At 36.0% G+C, this 17,447-nt stretch overlaps 1 protein-coding gene across 3 annotated transcripts in view; it reads right to left on the bottom strand.

Moving 5' to 3' along the window:
• The window catches only part of KLHL1 (kelch like family member 1), a 554,297-nt gene that overhangs the window by 376,730 nt on the left and 160,120 nt on the right, over nt 1-17,447 (bottom strand). The window contains exons 1-2 of one of the 3 annotated variants that reach the window (XM_027844569.1): nt 15,759-15,769; nt 15,079-15,225 (exon numbers count right to left, since the gene is read on the bottom strand). The exons of 1 other annotated variant lie outside the window; for it this stretch is intronic. In XM_027844569.1, the coding sequence (XP_027700370.1) occupies nt 15,079-15,221 (143 nt within the window). In that variant the 5' untranslated portion in view covers nt 15,222-15,225; nt 15,759-15,769. Of the gene's footprint in view, nt 1-15,078; nt 15,262-15,758; nt 15,770-17,447 lie in introns of those variants that run through there. One more of the 3 variants, XM_027844567.1, reaches the window with a different exon arrangement.

Below are 17,447 nucleotides of genomic sequence, written 5' to 3'. Positions count from 1 at the left end.
TATCTATTACTCCTCTAGATACACTCAATGCTTTAGTCAGACTGGATAAAGCCAAAAACAAACAAAAAAACCCCTCACATAGTTTTGTTTTAGTAATGGTTATTGTCCTCTAGGCGCAGGATGACAAAAATTTTTTCCAAATGCTTCTGATTAGGTTTTTGAGTAAAGATTCCTTCTTCCAGAGATATCTATTTAAACATTTTGGAAACTGACATTAAAATTTCTCATGCATCTAAAAATTATTTTTTAAACAAACACAAATCACTGCTCTAAAATGAATAATGTATGTCTATGCCTTCTAATTATGAAACCTAAATCTCTGAGTGGTGAAAAATGTGTTGAGCATACAAAAGAAATGACAATGAACACTTTGTTGAAAAATTTGATTGAATGCTTTCTTCCTGACTAGTTATTTAAATTATGATTTAAATTGATTTTACTTAATTCAAATAAAAATCCACTCAAGTGTGAGCCTCTTTATCTAAATGTCTTTGTTTCATATCTATTATTTTCTATTAATGGATTAGGCTACACATTCAAAATGTTCCCCTGCTGATGGAAATCTATCCTCTCAAACCAGTTTACAAAATAACAAAAAAAAGGTACACAGCCCAATTGAAACAATAGTGTCAATGTTCCATTCAGATAGCTCTTTTTGAAACATAATATTTCATGTATTTCCATTAGAGTTGTCCTACAATTCTGAGGCCCTTGTGTGACAGCTACCACAGCTCTTTCCTGTACTTGGTCCCAGGTAGTGTAAGGAAGGCATGGGGACTGTCCTAATGCAATTTGAGAGAGCTTCCTAATTCTAAATTGAAATTAAAGGGATGGATCACCATAAGAGAAAACATAGCAGAGAGAACGTAAAGCAAGTCAATTTTATTGAGGGTATGTATTTACAATCAGATGGGCAATTAGGGATGATGAGAACAGGTCTGCTGAGGCTGAGTGGAACAGGGCACCAAAACCTGTAAAATCTAATGATTTTTTTTTTTATGATTCTTATCTGGATCAAGCAGAATCAGACAGAGGGAGTGGATAGGAGGAGGAAGAAAGGGAGCATAGAGCCTGGAGCCTGGACCTGTGTGTAGATCAGGGTTCAGAGATTGGCACTGATACATGTTAGGTATGGTGGAGGTGGAGGGAGAAACACCTGGGGAATTGTCAGTTAGCTGATATAAAAACTTCCCCTCCAATAAGAAAATGGAATTTCAGCCAACCTGAAAGTTTTATTTGAATAGAGTGAGTCAGATGATTTGATCTTCTATGGCTTTTTCATTTATCTGGTTGTGGAGACCACAGAGGTCTTTACAGAGATGGGTATTGTAACCAGAATCAATCAGCTTTAAAGGAAACTAAAGGAAATACTACCTCACCTGATTACCATAGGATCAGAGGACTTTTGAGTGTTATCAGTAATGGAAAGAGTGAAAAAACAAAAAATTAAAAAAAAAACAAACAAAACATTAGCCTCCTCAAATGTAGCGTTAGCTGCTCTAAGAAGTGTTATTGTAACACTGATCACGGCTTCTCAATCTCCTAGGATGGTTCATCATTGACATCAAACTCCTTGTTGGTATACCCCGTCCTAGGCCTTCTTCTATTCTTTATCTATAGTCCTCTCTGTTGGTAATCTCAACAGTCTCTATGGGTTGAATTATTATTTCTATGCCATTAATTTCCAGTTGGATGTATCTAGCCTCAGCCTGTCACCTGAGCTATAGTCCCATAATCAATTCTCTATTGGACATTTCAAACTCTGGTTTAGATATGTTTTAAACTCAACTTTTCTAAAACTGAACTCATTATCTTTTCCCCTAAACCTTCCTTTCTTCCATCCTATTTCCACTGAGAGCCCTACCATCCTTCCAATTTCCCCAAATGATCATCTCTTTAGTACCATGGACTCCTCAGTCTCCCTCAACTTATATATCTAAGCAATTGCTTGATCTTGCTGTTTCTATTTTATTTATTTTTTATTTTTATTTTTTCCTATTTTATTAATATCTCTTGCATCAAACCCCTTATCTCTATTAATACAGGTTCTAACACTCACCTTTTAAAAATCAGGCCCTCATCATCTATTGACTACATTCTTTCAACAACCTGCTAATTGATTTCTCTGTGCCAAGCCTCTTGCCCACTCCAGCCTATTACAAACACTGTTGCCTACCACCACCCAAAATTTTTCCTTAAGTACAGATCTCATCATGTGACACCCTAACTCAGTGAACTCTAGTGACTTTCTATTACGTCAAGGAAAAACACAAACTCTTTTGTTTAGCATTAAAGCCCTACAAAACCTTGCCTCAACCTATCTTTCTAGCCTCATTGGACATTACTCCCTCTCCTATGCTATGTGATTTGTCCTAACTGTCCTTTCTGTTTCTCATGTACAACACTAGGCCTCCCTTCTTATCTTTGAATTGGCCATCCTCCATGACTGAGAATGTACTCTTCCTTACCACCACCTCATAAATGCCCTCCCTTTTTAAAAATGTAGTTTAAGTACCTTCTTCTGCATGAAACCTTTCCTGATTCTCCAACTGCTAGTGACCGCCTTGCCAAATTAAGTTGGATTAAACTACTGTGTATATCATTATGTTATATATCAATACATATCAATATCAAAATATTTTGATATCAATTACATATTTATATTTTATATAATTAAGAACAGGTATTGCTTGCTTCATCCTTTGTACTTGTACCCCTAGCAAATAACACAGTGCTTGGAAAATAGGTGGTGTTTTAAATAAAAAAAAAACCCAGAATGATTGTCTACAGTTTACATGGGTACATCACTACTCTCTCTCTCCTCTCTCTCTCTTTTTTTCCCATGTTTTGTTTCAAATTTCAAATACAGAAACCAATCAGAAATTGCAGGAATGTTGTAAAATGTATTTAAAAACATTGGCACCTCTCATTACTCCTAGGACTACTATTGTAGTCCCAGATTTTCTCCAGAAAAAGAATTCCTTTTTCATCTCTAATCTATAGGAGCTCATTCACTATTTTCTTTACTTTCCAAGCCATAGTCAATTAAGGTTGATTTATAAACAAATATTTGCATGTCTTCTATCTATTGCATCCTATTTCTCTTGGCTCTGAAAGGGAAAAGTTGGTGACACACACTGATCCTCTGTTAGTGTGAGCAATTAAAATGTTCCAGTAGTTGTATTTCTGATGTGATTTTGATCTACTATTGTCAGTTGAAGGATAGATTTGTCCACAGAGTTCAGCATGGTTCTATTATTTCACCCATAGCTGCTAACATTAATATAAACAGTCTTAGGTTTTAGATTTTTTTCTATCTCTTGCTGAATTGTTCTGTGCCTTATACATCCAGGCCCTGAATATTGATAATGTCTGAGGCATTAAACAAAGGATAAAGGGAATGTGAGTGGCTAGATTAGAAAAAGGGAAAAAAAGGATTAATACAATTTGACAATTTTTTCTTCTCTTTTTTATATTCCTTATGTTTTATCAGATACCCACGTATATACTGTGGAGGAAAACAGGAAGTGTGGGGACCTTAATTATATAACGTGAAATCTGATACATTAAAAAAGATTTTTTTGTTCTCTTTTTCTCAGAAAATATTAAATTTATTGTTACTAAATACATTTCTAGCATATTTTCATGCACTGAACTACTGATTCAATTTATGATTTGTTTTTTAAAGCATGAAGTACCATATGTTTGCAGTTCTCTGAGGATCTCTAGGCCTATAAGGAGCTGACTCAGTTCAGAGCTTGCAATGAAGAGGAAAGTTAGTTGCTAGGAGGTGCAAACTAAAATGTATTTTGCATAGAACCATACAGAGATTTACAAATACTACTCGCAATTCCTTTGTTGAAGAGCAGCCTCTGCACATACCCACACCCTTGATTTATAAGCTTGTGCTTATGATATGTTCACCACCAATATATCTCTGTGCTAGTAACAACTGGGATCACACAGCAGAATGCTGCAGTCATCACCTCTTTATATAGGTTTCTACTTACTCTCAGCATATATATTACATTACTGCCTTGTTCCCTTCAGCTCCTATACCTGTATATGAATGATGGGGATTTTAGGCTGGCATTTGACCAGACTATTTAACAAAACAGATTAAAAAAAAGGCCAGAGGCAAACATGCCTGTTGGCTTGAACTATTTACACATATTCATTGGTTACACTATTTATATCAATATAGTAAGAAACGGCTTTAGTGAGACTATAGGAATGCTATTAATAAGGATTTAAGTCATAGATATGTTTGGTCCCTGTTATCAATAGATCACTTAGTGTTTGTCAATAACAAAGCTTGTATAGTATTAGGACTACTCAAACCAGGGGAAGCTAGGCCTTACAAGCTAGACACAGATTGGAGCACCCAATTGGTCATCGTGAAAGAAGGAGGGAAAAGGGAGATAAAACCAGGACCTAGTATGTGCATAGTGGAATCAAATAAATACAAGCTTATTTAAAAGGGCCTAGGTATTCAAGGTAGTGGGAATAGTAGCAAGGGTGTCATAATGCTAAGATGCCTGTGCTATGAAAACATACAAGAGTTCTTTTATGCCCCTACCTAAAGATCAGAGAAGCCTTAGAGTGTATAGCAAGGATTCTTAATATTAAGACATCCATTGAGGACCTAGAGGACCACTTGTGGCCTTGAGGCTGCGGCTTTCCCACCCCGGTCTATCTTTACACAAAGTGTGGCATATGGTACTCATTAATACTGGTTCATTAATCTAGTCAAACAATAATAACTGACATATCAAGCCATTTAAGATTTTCAAAGGATTTTATTTATATTATTTTCTTTGAGTCTTACAACAATCCTATGAGATAGGTACCACAGTTATTATTATTCCCACTTTATAGTTAAGGAAATTGAAGTCCAGAAAACTATTTGCCCTTTTGAGGGTAACGTAGCTAGTAATTGTAAAAGGTGGGATTTCAACCCAATTCCTCCTTATGCCAAGCCCATTATTCTATCTACTACACAATGTTACCTTTCCACCAAATTCCTTCATCTATCCAAGCATAGAGATTAGATTTTATGACCTCAAAGATCAAATTTGGCCCTAACTCCATATTTTTGACAGATAAGGAAACAGGTTCTCAGAAGTTAAAAAACTTGCCCATCATTATGGAGCTATTAAGTGTGTGATACATACCAACGTCTGAAGACGCCAAGTGCAGTTGTCTATCCATTGAAAGGCGCTGCCTTCTAAGAAAGAAAATTACCTCTATGTTCGTGTTTTTACAATTTGTGCCAATCTCAGGCCTGCTATGGAATTCTTTTCCAAAGATAAATTTGTACAGTATTATATAGCTGTGCGTCCAGAGCTAACATTTTACTGCTCAATGCTTATGGCAGCAAACTACTCTACAAATGCTTAGGAAACAAGTGGGAAAGGATGAAAACCCAGAATTATCTGTCACTATAGATTCCACATTATTCTGTGGCACTTACACTCATTTTTGTTGTTGTTGTTATTATTAGGCTATCACCCTGACCTACGTCTCTAGTCTGACCACAGGACAATTGATTGCCTAGGAGTTCAGATTGGCTGTTACCTTGAACTGATGGAGTGGTAAGGAGAAAAGATACCTTAGGAATTCAGGTACCTATGATTTATCACCATGAGATTCTTATCCCCTCATAAATGATATTTTTTATGGGAAAATTACATTACTTTGTCCATATTACACATAATGCATCTGTAATTTGTTCAAATGAACATTTCAAGAAGCAACTGTATCTGAAGTCTTAGAATTGATTCTAATAATGACTACAAAGGAGGCATTCTAGATGATTTCACATATCCTGTCAATGGTACCTCCTTTTCACTGAGAAGTGAGCGAGAAGCCTTAATTTTAAACAATACATGAATGAGGCATCTCCTGAAATGATCTGATCTCTCTTCTTCTGTACCTCAGAACGTTACTATGCTTTCAACCATACTCTTAATTCTTCCTGCAGTATCTGAGCGTGAGACAGACTTCTTTGTCAGCAAGCCTAATTTTTCTTCTTGATCTCATCCTAGTTTATTGCCTTTAAAACTTTTTGCTACTAATGAGTCAGTAACAGATCTGTCTGTCTCTCTCTTGGGTGTGCACAAATACACACACACACACACACACACATACACACAGCAAACAATTGGAAATTGAGGGAATGCCTGTCAATTGGGGAATGACTGAACAAGTTGTGGTATATGAATGTAATGGAATACTATTGTTCTATAAGAAATGATGAGCATGCAGATTTCATAAAAACCTGGAAAGATTTACATGAACTGATAATGAGTGAAGTGAGCAGGACCAGGAGAACATTGCACATGTTAAAAACAACACTGTGCAATGATCAACTATGATGGATTTATCTCTCCTCCACAATATAATGGCCCAAGACAATTCCAAAAGACTTGTGATGGAAAATCCCATCCACATCAACAGAAAGAACTATGGAGTCTGAATACAAATCAAAGCATATGGTTTTCACTTTTTTATTTTTAGTTTTTTTTCTTTCTCCTGGTTTTTCCCTTTTGTTATGATTCTTCTTTCACAACATGACTGATGTGGAAATATGTTTAACATGATTGTACATGTATAATCTATGTCATATTGCTTGCTGTCCTGAGGGGGGTAGGGAGAAAAAATTGGAACTCAAAATCTTACAAAAATGAATGATGAAATCTATCTTTACATGTAAAGATAAAAAATGTTATTAAGTACAAAAAACACCAAATAAACAAAAAACAAACACACACACAAATATGGCACATTTGTTTCTAACTATGAACAAGTCCATACCTCTTCTATACTTTAAAAACAAAAACATAACAAGATAAAGTCATCTTGATCCCTCAGCTCCTTCAGGTTCTAATTCTTCCACTTCCTTGATACATTTCTAGAAAGAATTGTCTATGTTCACTGCTCCTATTTCCTTACAATTCACAATCTGGATTCTGCCTCCACTATTCTACTGAAACTGTTTCACCAACACCCATGACCTCTTAAGAACCAAATTAACCTTTCCTCAGTCCTCATTCTTTTTTTTTTAATTTTGGTGGCATTTGACGCTATTTGCCAAGTCGCACCCTCCTATTCCCACCCTTTCTAGAGAGCCACACCTCTTTTGGATTTTGTGACCCTGTTCTTTTCTAATTTTCCTTGGGGCTACCTGGTTACTCCTTAGTGACTTCCTTCAGTATTTCATGTTCCTTCCATCCCCTGACATCTAAATGTAGATATCTCTCAAGTTTCTGAACTGAGTTAGGTTTTCTTTTTTCTCTTCTCTCCTTTGACATCTAAAACTCTTCTAGGGTTTCAACCATTACCTAGTCCTACAAATTACCTTGTGCATACTTTGTACTACAATATAATGCATTGGGCCTCAGAATTGGGGCCAACAGATAGTGGCTGTGAAACTCTGGTCAAGTCACTTAACCTTTAAACTCTGTAAGACTCTAAGTTTCAGAGAAACCATTGACCTATGCTGGTAAAGGGAATTCCTTCATCTAGAATATACCTACAAAAGTGAAATCAGTACCATAGTCACTATCCCTACCTATTTCACTCAGATATGCACTCACACACTTATTTCATATGCAAATGTCAATAGGACACAAAATCCTTGAGAGTAGCAACTATTTCATTTTTGTATTTATATTTCTAGTTCATATCAGACAGCCTGAGTAATAGGAAGTACTTAATATATTTTTGTTGATTAATTAAATACATCTATGCAGATGGATCCCACATGTGCACTATTAGGTCCAGTTCCATATCTGAAGTGTACTGATTTCTCTTTGATGCTGCTAAGTAAGAATGTGCAAAACTCAAATTTACTTCTTCTTCCTCTCTCCACCCCAATCTGCTCAACCTTCCAACTTTGCTAGTTGGTTGATAATGCCACCATTCTCCCAGTTTCCTAAGCTCAAAACCTTGACATCATCTTGTGCTCTTTCATCTTCAGTCCCCATATCTGATATATTGCCAAGTCCTATCCATTCTAGTGGCACATTATATCTCAGCTCTATCACCTCCTCTCCATTCCCACTGTTGTCATCTCCCATCCAGCTACACAACTTATTTAGTTAAACCATTCGATTAATGATCCTTCCTTCAGACTGTCCCTTCCATAGTCTTTCCTTTGAGTGAATTCACAATCTATCTCCATCACATAGTTGTTAAATCGTTTCAGTCATGTCCAGCTCTTTGTGACCCCATTTGGAGTTTTCTTGGCAAAGATACTGGAATTGCTTGCCATTTCCTTCTCCAGCTTATTTTACAGATGAGGAAACTGAGGCAGAGTTAAGTGACTTGCCCAGGGTCACACAGCTATTAAATGTGAGACGGAATCGGAACTTAGGTTCTCCTGACTCCAGGCCCTGGGCTCTATCCATTGTGCCACCTACGTACCACCTTTTCCTACGTACCAGCTTTATTTCACATTATTTTCTTTGATTCATGTTCCATCTAAATTTAAACTACTAGCTATTCTGTGACCTCATCCTGCCTTCCCCCACATCTTCGCACATTCACACAGGCCATCTCCTTATCTAGAACACACTGTCTACACATATTCACCCATTTAAATTCACCTTTTCTTTTACGACCAAGCTCAGCTGCACTATTCTCCAAGAAGCCTTGCCTAATCCTACTCACTGTCTCACTCACTGATCCTGTCTCACTTCACACATTTTTCTTAGAACAATGAATCTTGATATCCCCTTTAACTTTGTCCCTATATTATTTATAAAATTAGTGTAACATGTTATATCCCTCCTATTCAGTTGAAAGTTATTTGATGGTAAGCCTATGCCATTTTCATCATTTTAAAGCCCCACACCTGTTATAGTGTTTCATCCATACCAGACACTTGGTAAATATTTAATTTAACTGAATTTACTTAATTGTGTAGAAATATCTGAGGGGAAGAAATGTTGGATCTATTTTGGCCTATCAAAATGAAAATGAATCAGTGTTTATAACTTGCCTAGCCAACCTATATTCAAACAATCAAAACATTTAATTTGCAATACTTAAGTGGACAGATACTACCCTTTCTAATAATGGGCCTACATTTCCCTTAATTGAGTTTTAGCTTTTCATAGTTGGGGATTTGGAGCTAATGTTCACTCTCATGCTTTATCACTCTAAAAAGGATAGAGCTTAAAGCACAGTAGAGCTGTTAAGGATGAACTGAATCAGATTGTTGAAACAGGTTTTCAGCGCGATTTTCCAGGTTGATCATGAATCAAAATGTTTCAACAACAGTAACCAGGCCTATTGAATTGTTAATAGCATGAGGTCTCAACGTTTGCTTCAGTTATTTCCATCCAGATTAAAACACACAAAACTATATCAATAGAAAGATAGCTATACCTACATTATATATGTTTAATATGCACATGGAAACACACATACATGTAGATATAATGAATGTATGGACACATTATATTCACGTATGGAAATGCGTGTGTCTTATACATATATGTACACATACACCCATGCTGCTATTCCTTCACCTACTCATTAGTCATTTTTGCTCCAGTCATTAGTATTTGTCAACAACTATGGAGCTGGATCAATTTCAGTTCCTGTCACTGTAATGGCATTTATTGAATCTATCACAGAAGGTATAGAAAACAGATGGACTAATAAATTCAACATCTTGATAAACTTAGAATTGACATTTCTCCCAGGGTGAACTGAAAACAGAAGGGCCATGAGAAGTTTCCCTTCTAGTCACCTGATATCAATTTTTCAAATATATTGCCTGAAAACTGAAAAGTCACAAAGTGTAGGAAGCAAAATTCTTCTCTAGCAGCTGTGAGTGTGGACCTGGAGTCACATTACATTTCTCCATCCACTAACAAAGCACCAGACAGCCTCAAATCACTTGTCACCTAAAATTTGATGTTAGCTAAGAAAAGAAATGTGGTGTATGTCAGAGGGTGCAATGAAGCAAGCTCCTTCTGAGGTCCTGTAGATTGATACTATATTTATTTTTAGGGCAAAATTTGTCTTGAGAAGTTGTTGAAGGATGATTTTGATATCAAACACGAAGACAGAGGTCAAAAAGAAAACATATTTCCGTCTTCTTCTTTTTGTTCTCTACAGGCAATGGTGATACAGTGGCCTGGAGTCAAGAAGACCTGAGTTCAAATGTGGTCTCAGACATTTCCTAGCTGTGTGATGCTAAGCAAATCACTTAACCTCCATTTGCCTCAGTTTCCTCAACTAGAAACATGAGGATAATAACAGCATTTTTCTCCCATAATTTTGTGAGGATCAAATGAGATTATATTTATAAAGTTGCTTAGCACAGTGCCTGGAAGAGAGGCAGTAATTTTTTTTCAAGTTAAATCAATTATGTTTCCTTAGAAGAGCCCTTAAATTATGAATTAGAGGTGAAACTGTTAAAGTACTTTTATTCTGAGGAATGCAATGCAATGTTGAACATGTTTGTTTTATTTCAAATACAAAAAAAAATCAAAATCAGCTAACAAATGTATCCTGTGCTCTATATAACACAAAGAAAGCACATTATCTATTTCCTTTAAAGCAACCTTACATGTGTTCTTTTTACAAGATTTCTACATTTCAGGTGCAAATGAGGCCTTTAAAATTGTTCCTTTACATAATTCATTCAGTTTTTTGGAAGTTTCTATTATGAAATCAAGCCTAGAATCTTAGTGCTGGAGGAAACCTCGAAGATAGATCATTTAGGGAGCTGGAATACGAGCAAATAAACTTTTAACAAAAGACTCAGCACAGTAAATCATTTTGATGAAGCAGGTACCAAAAGCAGGTACCATTAGCCAATGGAATTGCTGAGCCACTTACAGTGACCTTTGAAAGAGCCTGGAGAAAAAGAAAAGTGCTGCATGACTGGAGAAGAACAAATACAAAGTTTTCAGAAATATTCTCACAGAAATATAGACCAGGTACTTAATTCCTACCAAAATGCTTTAAAGTACTATTAAAAATATGGTTAGTGAACATCTAGAAAAATAAGTGGTGATCATCAAGTGTCAGCAGGGCTTCATCAACAATGGATTATGCAAAATTAACATATTTCCTTTATTGACATAGTTACTAGATCAAAAGGCAGCATGCTACAGCAGACAGAAGGCAAGTCTTGGAAATGTCTTGGAAGACATAGGTTCAAGATCTAACTCTAACATGTATTAACCATATAGCCACGGGCAAGTCATTTAAGTTTTCCAGATTGGTAGCCAACTCTACAGCTATAAATTATAGAAAATTTCTTGATCATTTCCACACTAGCAAATTTTTATACTGAAGTCATATGCCAACACCAAAAAGGGGGGGGGGCAAAAAAAACAAGGAAAAAACAAACAAAAAGAAAAACCAACAGATTTCTAGATCAGGAGAATGATATGTCTTACCTAGAGTTCAGCAATTAATTTGATAAAGTCTCTCACGTGATCCTTGAAAACAATAAAGAACAATGTGAGCAGGATGGAGGATCTTTAAAAATCCAGAGAAGTATATATTTATTCTAGATAACTATAAGGGACCCCTGGATCATTTAGAGAAGGAGGATGCCGTGGTCAGAACTGTGATTTGGGAATATCACTTTGGTAGCTTTGTGAAGAATGGATTCAGCAATAAGAGGAATATGAGGCAAAGAGCTAAATAAGGATGCTATTCTAATAGGAGAAATGAAGGTGAACTGAACTGGGGTGGTATGGGCGAGTGGAGAAAAGCTAGTTGTGAGAGGTTTTGGAGGCAGACTCCACAAGACTTGGAGGATATGGGAGGACATGAAAGGGGGAAATGATTCAGGTTTTAAAACTTAGGGCCTGGAATGATTATGGCCCCAATGCCAGAATATTTTTCAAAATTTATACTACCCCAAATCTAGTTGACTATTGGGCTGCCTGTGTCCCAGCTGCCGTTCTGTTGTTTGTTTCTCCACTGCGGTAGCTATTAACAAAACACAATTCTAATATAACTTCCCTCAGTCAGTCGGTACTAACTGCCAAACTGAAATCACTGAAATGAGAGCTGGGAGAATATCAATTTTGGGGAGTATAAATAGCTCTATAGTCAGTTAATAGTTTCACTCCATGTCAGGTACCTGGAGTGATGGCCAAATGTACTCTGGGAAAGAATATGAAAGGCATTATGGAGGAAAAATTAGTGAGACTTAGCAACCCTTTTGATATCAGATACTAGGGCATTAGGGACAGAGAGTTAGGAGTCAAGGATGTCTCTGAGGTTTTGACCTGAGAGCCTGGAAAGATGGTGGTAGCTTAGTCAGAAGGGGGTCAGGGGTAGAGTTGAGAAGAGTTGGGATTTGGGAGGAAAAACTGACTAAGCTCAGTCTGGGAAATGTTGAGTCCAATGTGCCTATGGATATCTAGTTGGAAATGTCAAGTGGGTATTTAGTAGCGTAAGACAGGATCTTAGGAGATTTGGAAATTATCTCAATGGAGATAATTGATCCCACAAAAGTTGTTGAAATCACTCAGAAAGCTATAGAGAGAAGAGGTCCTAAAACAGAGCCTTGAATAGATGAACAGTTAGGGGTTCTGACATGCATGATGACCCAGAAAAGGCGAATGAGGTTTGGCCAGATAGGTGGAAGGTGAAAGAAGAGAGAAGAGTCATAAAAATTAGAAAGGAAAGGTTTTGCAGGAGAAAAGGGTGGTCAACAATGATATCATGATGCTGAGAAGTCAAGAAGGATTAAAATTAAGAAGAGCCATTGTATTTGCCATGGTAGCTAGATGGTGAAGTAAATAGAGTGCTGGAGTCAGGAAGACTCCTCTTTCTGAGGTCAAATCTGAGCTCAGACACTAACTAGCTGCGTGATCCTGGGCAAGTCATTTAACCCTGTTTGACTCAGTTCATCCTCTGCAAATGAGCTTGAGAAAGAAATGACAAACCACTCCACCATCTTTGCCAAGAACTCCCCACATCCACCAAATGGGATCATGAAGTTGGACATGACTGAACCACAACATATATATTACACATAATAAATATGCTTATGTATGTATTTACATAATACTTTGTAAACCTTAAAACATTGTTCAAATATCTATTATTTTCTGTTCAAGGAAATATAATCTGTATTGCAATTGACATTTTTGTATTGAAAACAATGGTATAACATTTTTACTTCAAATTAGTTTGCCATTTTAAGTTACTGAGAAAATTTGGAATGCTAGGATTTAGGTCAGCTGTTATTAAAAAACAAAACAAAACAAAAATTATAGGCCTTTTTCTATCAATAAACAGAGTCTCTCTCTCTCTCTCTCTCTCTCTCTCTCTCTCTCTCTCTCTCTCTCTCTCTCTTTCTCCCTCAGGTTTATTACCTCTTCCAAGTTGTTAATATAGCAATTACTACACCAAAAAAGGATTTAGCTGAAAGACTTTAGTGGTCTGGAGGAACTATTTAGTTTAATTCTTTTGACAAATATGCTCAGGCTATATTATGTTTGAATAATAAACTAATTAGCAATAACTTACAATTGCCTCCAATAACAATAAGGCTGCCATAATGAATAATACTTTCAAGGTAAAATAATCTTAGTTTTACTATGTTCTTCTGAATTGTCAAATAATAATTGTCACAGAGGATATTGTGATCCATGGTGTTAAGCAAATTTCTTAACATAGACTCAGTGCCCTTCTTTAGGCTAAAGCTAACTTCTATTAACTTCGGAGAGAAGCTGGCCAACAAAAGAGGAAAAAAAAATGGATGTAAGCTTAGGAAGTTTGGCTTTTCCACCTCTATACTAATTTAATTAACCCCACCTTCAAAAATATCTTTTTGGTTGAATAGCAAAACTGTCATATGGGTAATAATAAAAATGATTATTATATGTGAGTGATGTAAAAGAAATCACAACATTTTTGAACCCCCATCATAGCTTGCTGCTTGAGCCAGCACCAAAACAATACGGATATAGTATTTCTTTCAAAATCAGTGATTCTTTTCTCCTGACATGAATTTTTATGTCCACCTTTCACATTATAGCCTATTCCTTGGCCACGTTGATAATCTTCCTTTTTGCCCTTTTCCTATGGTTCTGAAAGTCACTGAAGTAACTTCAGGGTGCTTTCTTATCCTAGACTCACAAATATTGGAAGCTAAAGAGAAGGTTGCAGTAAAACAAATGTTTATTCACCAAGCTAGATTCTCCTTCTTATGAAAAATATTGTACTTTCAGGTAGGCCTAAATACACAGCATTATGATAGAAAAAATTAAGCTTCCTAAGTTAAAGTGACATAATTCATTGCCAATTTAAAACTGTAAGGGCTATTTTACAAAAGATAAATACAATGGCCAGAATCAAATTTAGTGAATGCAGCCTAAATAGGTTATAATTCTTAATGCAAATGACATGGCATTATCATGGTCAGAGATAATTTACATTTTACTTTTGGAATAATAATTACCAAGAAATGAGGGAAGTTTAAATGTGTCTTCACTTTAAAATGCCTTAGGGACAAAGTACAACATCATTAATACTATTAATAAATATTTTAAACAGTGGATGATAATTCATCAAAATATGAGAAAAGTTCTTTGAGTTTAAACAATTGGAAAACAATTGCATAAAACAAAGGTGTTACAGTTATTTTTTTAGATAAGTGTAGACCTTATCTCATTTCCCAAATATCCCTTTATAATCCATATGCCATACAAACTAACTAGGAAAAAACAAAAAACAAGAAGAAAAAAACAAAAGAAAACAAAACAAAAAACCTGGACAGCTTAATCTCACCTCAGTCCCCACATCTAAGATTATGAGTGTACCTGAACAATTGAAAGATGTTTTACTCTTACAAGAGTAAGGAGTACTCTTCTATGAAAATATTTGAGGTTTAAAATACTCCCACATTTGTTCTCAAAAAGAAAGAAAAAGAAAGAAAAAAGAAAAAGAAAGAAAGAAAGAAAAAGAAAAAGAACATTATCCTTTAGAAATGTGAAATGTTAACTTGGAATAAGATTTTGTGCAATATGTATACTGATCCTACTCTTTTGTACATGGACATGTATTTATGGTTAAGAAAGATCCCCCTACCTATGCGCAGGAATCTTGCGATTGCCCACAATCAGGATCACATCACAGAGCTGTTGCTGCTTCAAGTAGCTTTCCATCTTTCGGAAGGTTTGTTCAGCATGGTGAACCGCCTGATAGAATTCCTCAGAGCTACTGGAGTCCATGTCACTTGGGGGCGTGAAAGAATGGCTGGTTGCTGTCAGCCTGTGAATCACAAATGTAAGGCAATGTTGATCAAGTGCCACCAATTGTCCAGATCTAATCACTGATTTCTGCAAGCTGATAGGAGAAATCAATACATCTTTCTCTGCTTTCATCACTGCTAACACAAGACAGAAAAATCTTTTTTTTTTCCTCTACAGTTCAAAAGATTAACTTGAGTAAGCAAAAAAGGGCCAGTAAAAGTTCCATTTTTCTTGGCTAATGGAGATAACACATTTTTACATTACCTATAGGGAAATACTACGTATTAAACTTGAACCAATAAGTAATTAGCATGCTTATCCTAAAGTTAATTGCTAATGTTAGTCCCATGTGTTATTGGGAACAATTAAATTCAATATGCTTCTCATAATTGTGCTAAGAGATACCAGTTTTATTGGCTATTGTACAAAGTGCTGCTTTACAAAAGTAGGAACTTCTAACTCTGAGAGAAGTAGAATTTTCTTTTTTTCCCCCCAAGATTAACAATTAAATTTAACAGGGCACTATAGTCACTTGCCTTATCTTGTTTTGTAGTACTGATACTCCACAATTTTAGAATTAAGCTTCCGTCTTGACTCTTGTTATTCCAAAAAATTTGTAAGGGCAGAAACAGGGGAAAAGGATATCTTTGCTAAAGGGAAAAACAACTAAAAAAATGGATAAAAATGGGAACCAAGGGGACAATATACACTGATATGGTTTCTCAGTGGAGTGTAATTTTCACATTCTTGGAGTGGCTAATTTAACCAAATCATATGAGCCTCTCCTTAAAGTCTTAATGTTACAAACCTTCCCAAATAAAATAGAAATAATACAGAATTAAAATCTATCTGCAGTAGCCTAACTCATTCAAAATCTAACTTGTCCAAAGAGGAATTTTCAAAAAAGCAGTTACAAGTGGCATTCATTTCCCATCATTTGCTTCACATCATCAGCTTCGGGTATCGTATATCAGAGGTAAGATATCTCAAATAGTTAATCACATAGCAATAATGCTACACACTCAGTCTCCAAGGCCTGTACTTTCAATACTGAAATTGCTCTGATGTTACTGGTGCCACCCAGGGGAAATCAAGTCAAGACTGAAATAGGCTTAAAAAGTCTCCAACTGTCCCCCAAGGATCAACTCTGCTCATAGGATAGAATCCAGTCAGATGAATGCCCATGCCTCAGGTGGTAATGGGCTCTACACTCAGCCACAGGATTCTGATCAATTTTGTGGGATGAGGGATGGAACAAGAGAGGCTTGAAGTCTAAGAGAACTAGAAGTCTAATCTTAATCTTCTCTAATAATGCTATAGAGGGAATTCATGTCCAGGTATTATATAGGTTGGACTAGATGGTTTCTGAGGTTATTGACAACTCTGAGATTCTATAATCATGGTGGACATTGATAAACTGTATTCCCCACCAAAACAAGCAAACAAACAAAATCTATGTAGTAGGTAGTGCAAATATTATCATCCCCATTCAAAGATGAAGCTAGATAAGTTATGTGATTTGTCCATGTTACACAAACAGTAGCGCAGCTAATCAATCAGTAAGCACCTACTATATGTCAGGCACTCTGGTAAGGCCTGTGGATACAAAGAAAGGCAAAAACCAGTTCCTGCCTTCAAGGTGCTCACAGTCCACTGGAGCGAACAAGTATGTACATACAAAATACATATAGGATAAGCTACAACATTTGAATTAAACCTCACTCCCTCTACATCCAGCACACACTTTCCAGTACAACATGTAGCCTCTTCTAATTAATTTGGCTGTTTGGTGCAGACTTTTGGCAGTGACACTAAAGCAAATTGTGAAAACTTGAGAAAATTTTCTTTCTCCAAATTGGTTTTAGAAATTATAGTATATCAAATATGAGTGAATTTGAAAGTAATGTTTGCTTTGCTTTCAAAAGCTTTTTTTTTTTAATTCTTGGAATAAACTTCAGGACTGATACAGACTTTAAACTTCAGGAATGGTATAGACTCTTTAGGAGAAATTGTATACTTAAGAATTATCATGGAGATAATAATTCTCAAGCTGTGTAGACTCTTGTCAATGTATCCATAATATTTATTAAGCATCCACTGCATACAGAACTTAAGTGCTGAGGGAATTATCAAGTTTAAATCAGGCACATAAAATAGCTCAAGTAGCTTACACTCCAATAGATGGATAAAGTGATTTAAACCAAG

This window comes from Vombatus ursinus, unplaced genomic scaffold (genome assembly GCF_900497805.2).
Source record: "Vombatus ursinus unplaced genomic scaffold, bare-nosed wombat genome assembly UNPS02014942.1, whole genome shotgun sequence".
Classification (NCBI taxonomy): Eukaryota; Metazoa; Chordata; class Mammalia; order Diprotodontia; family Vombatidae; genus Vombatus; species Vombatus ursinus.
The sequence above is the reverse complement of the archived record's forward strand: the minus strand, read 5'-3'. Positions and strand labels throughout refer to the sequence as shown.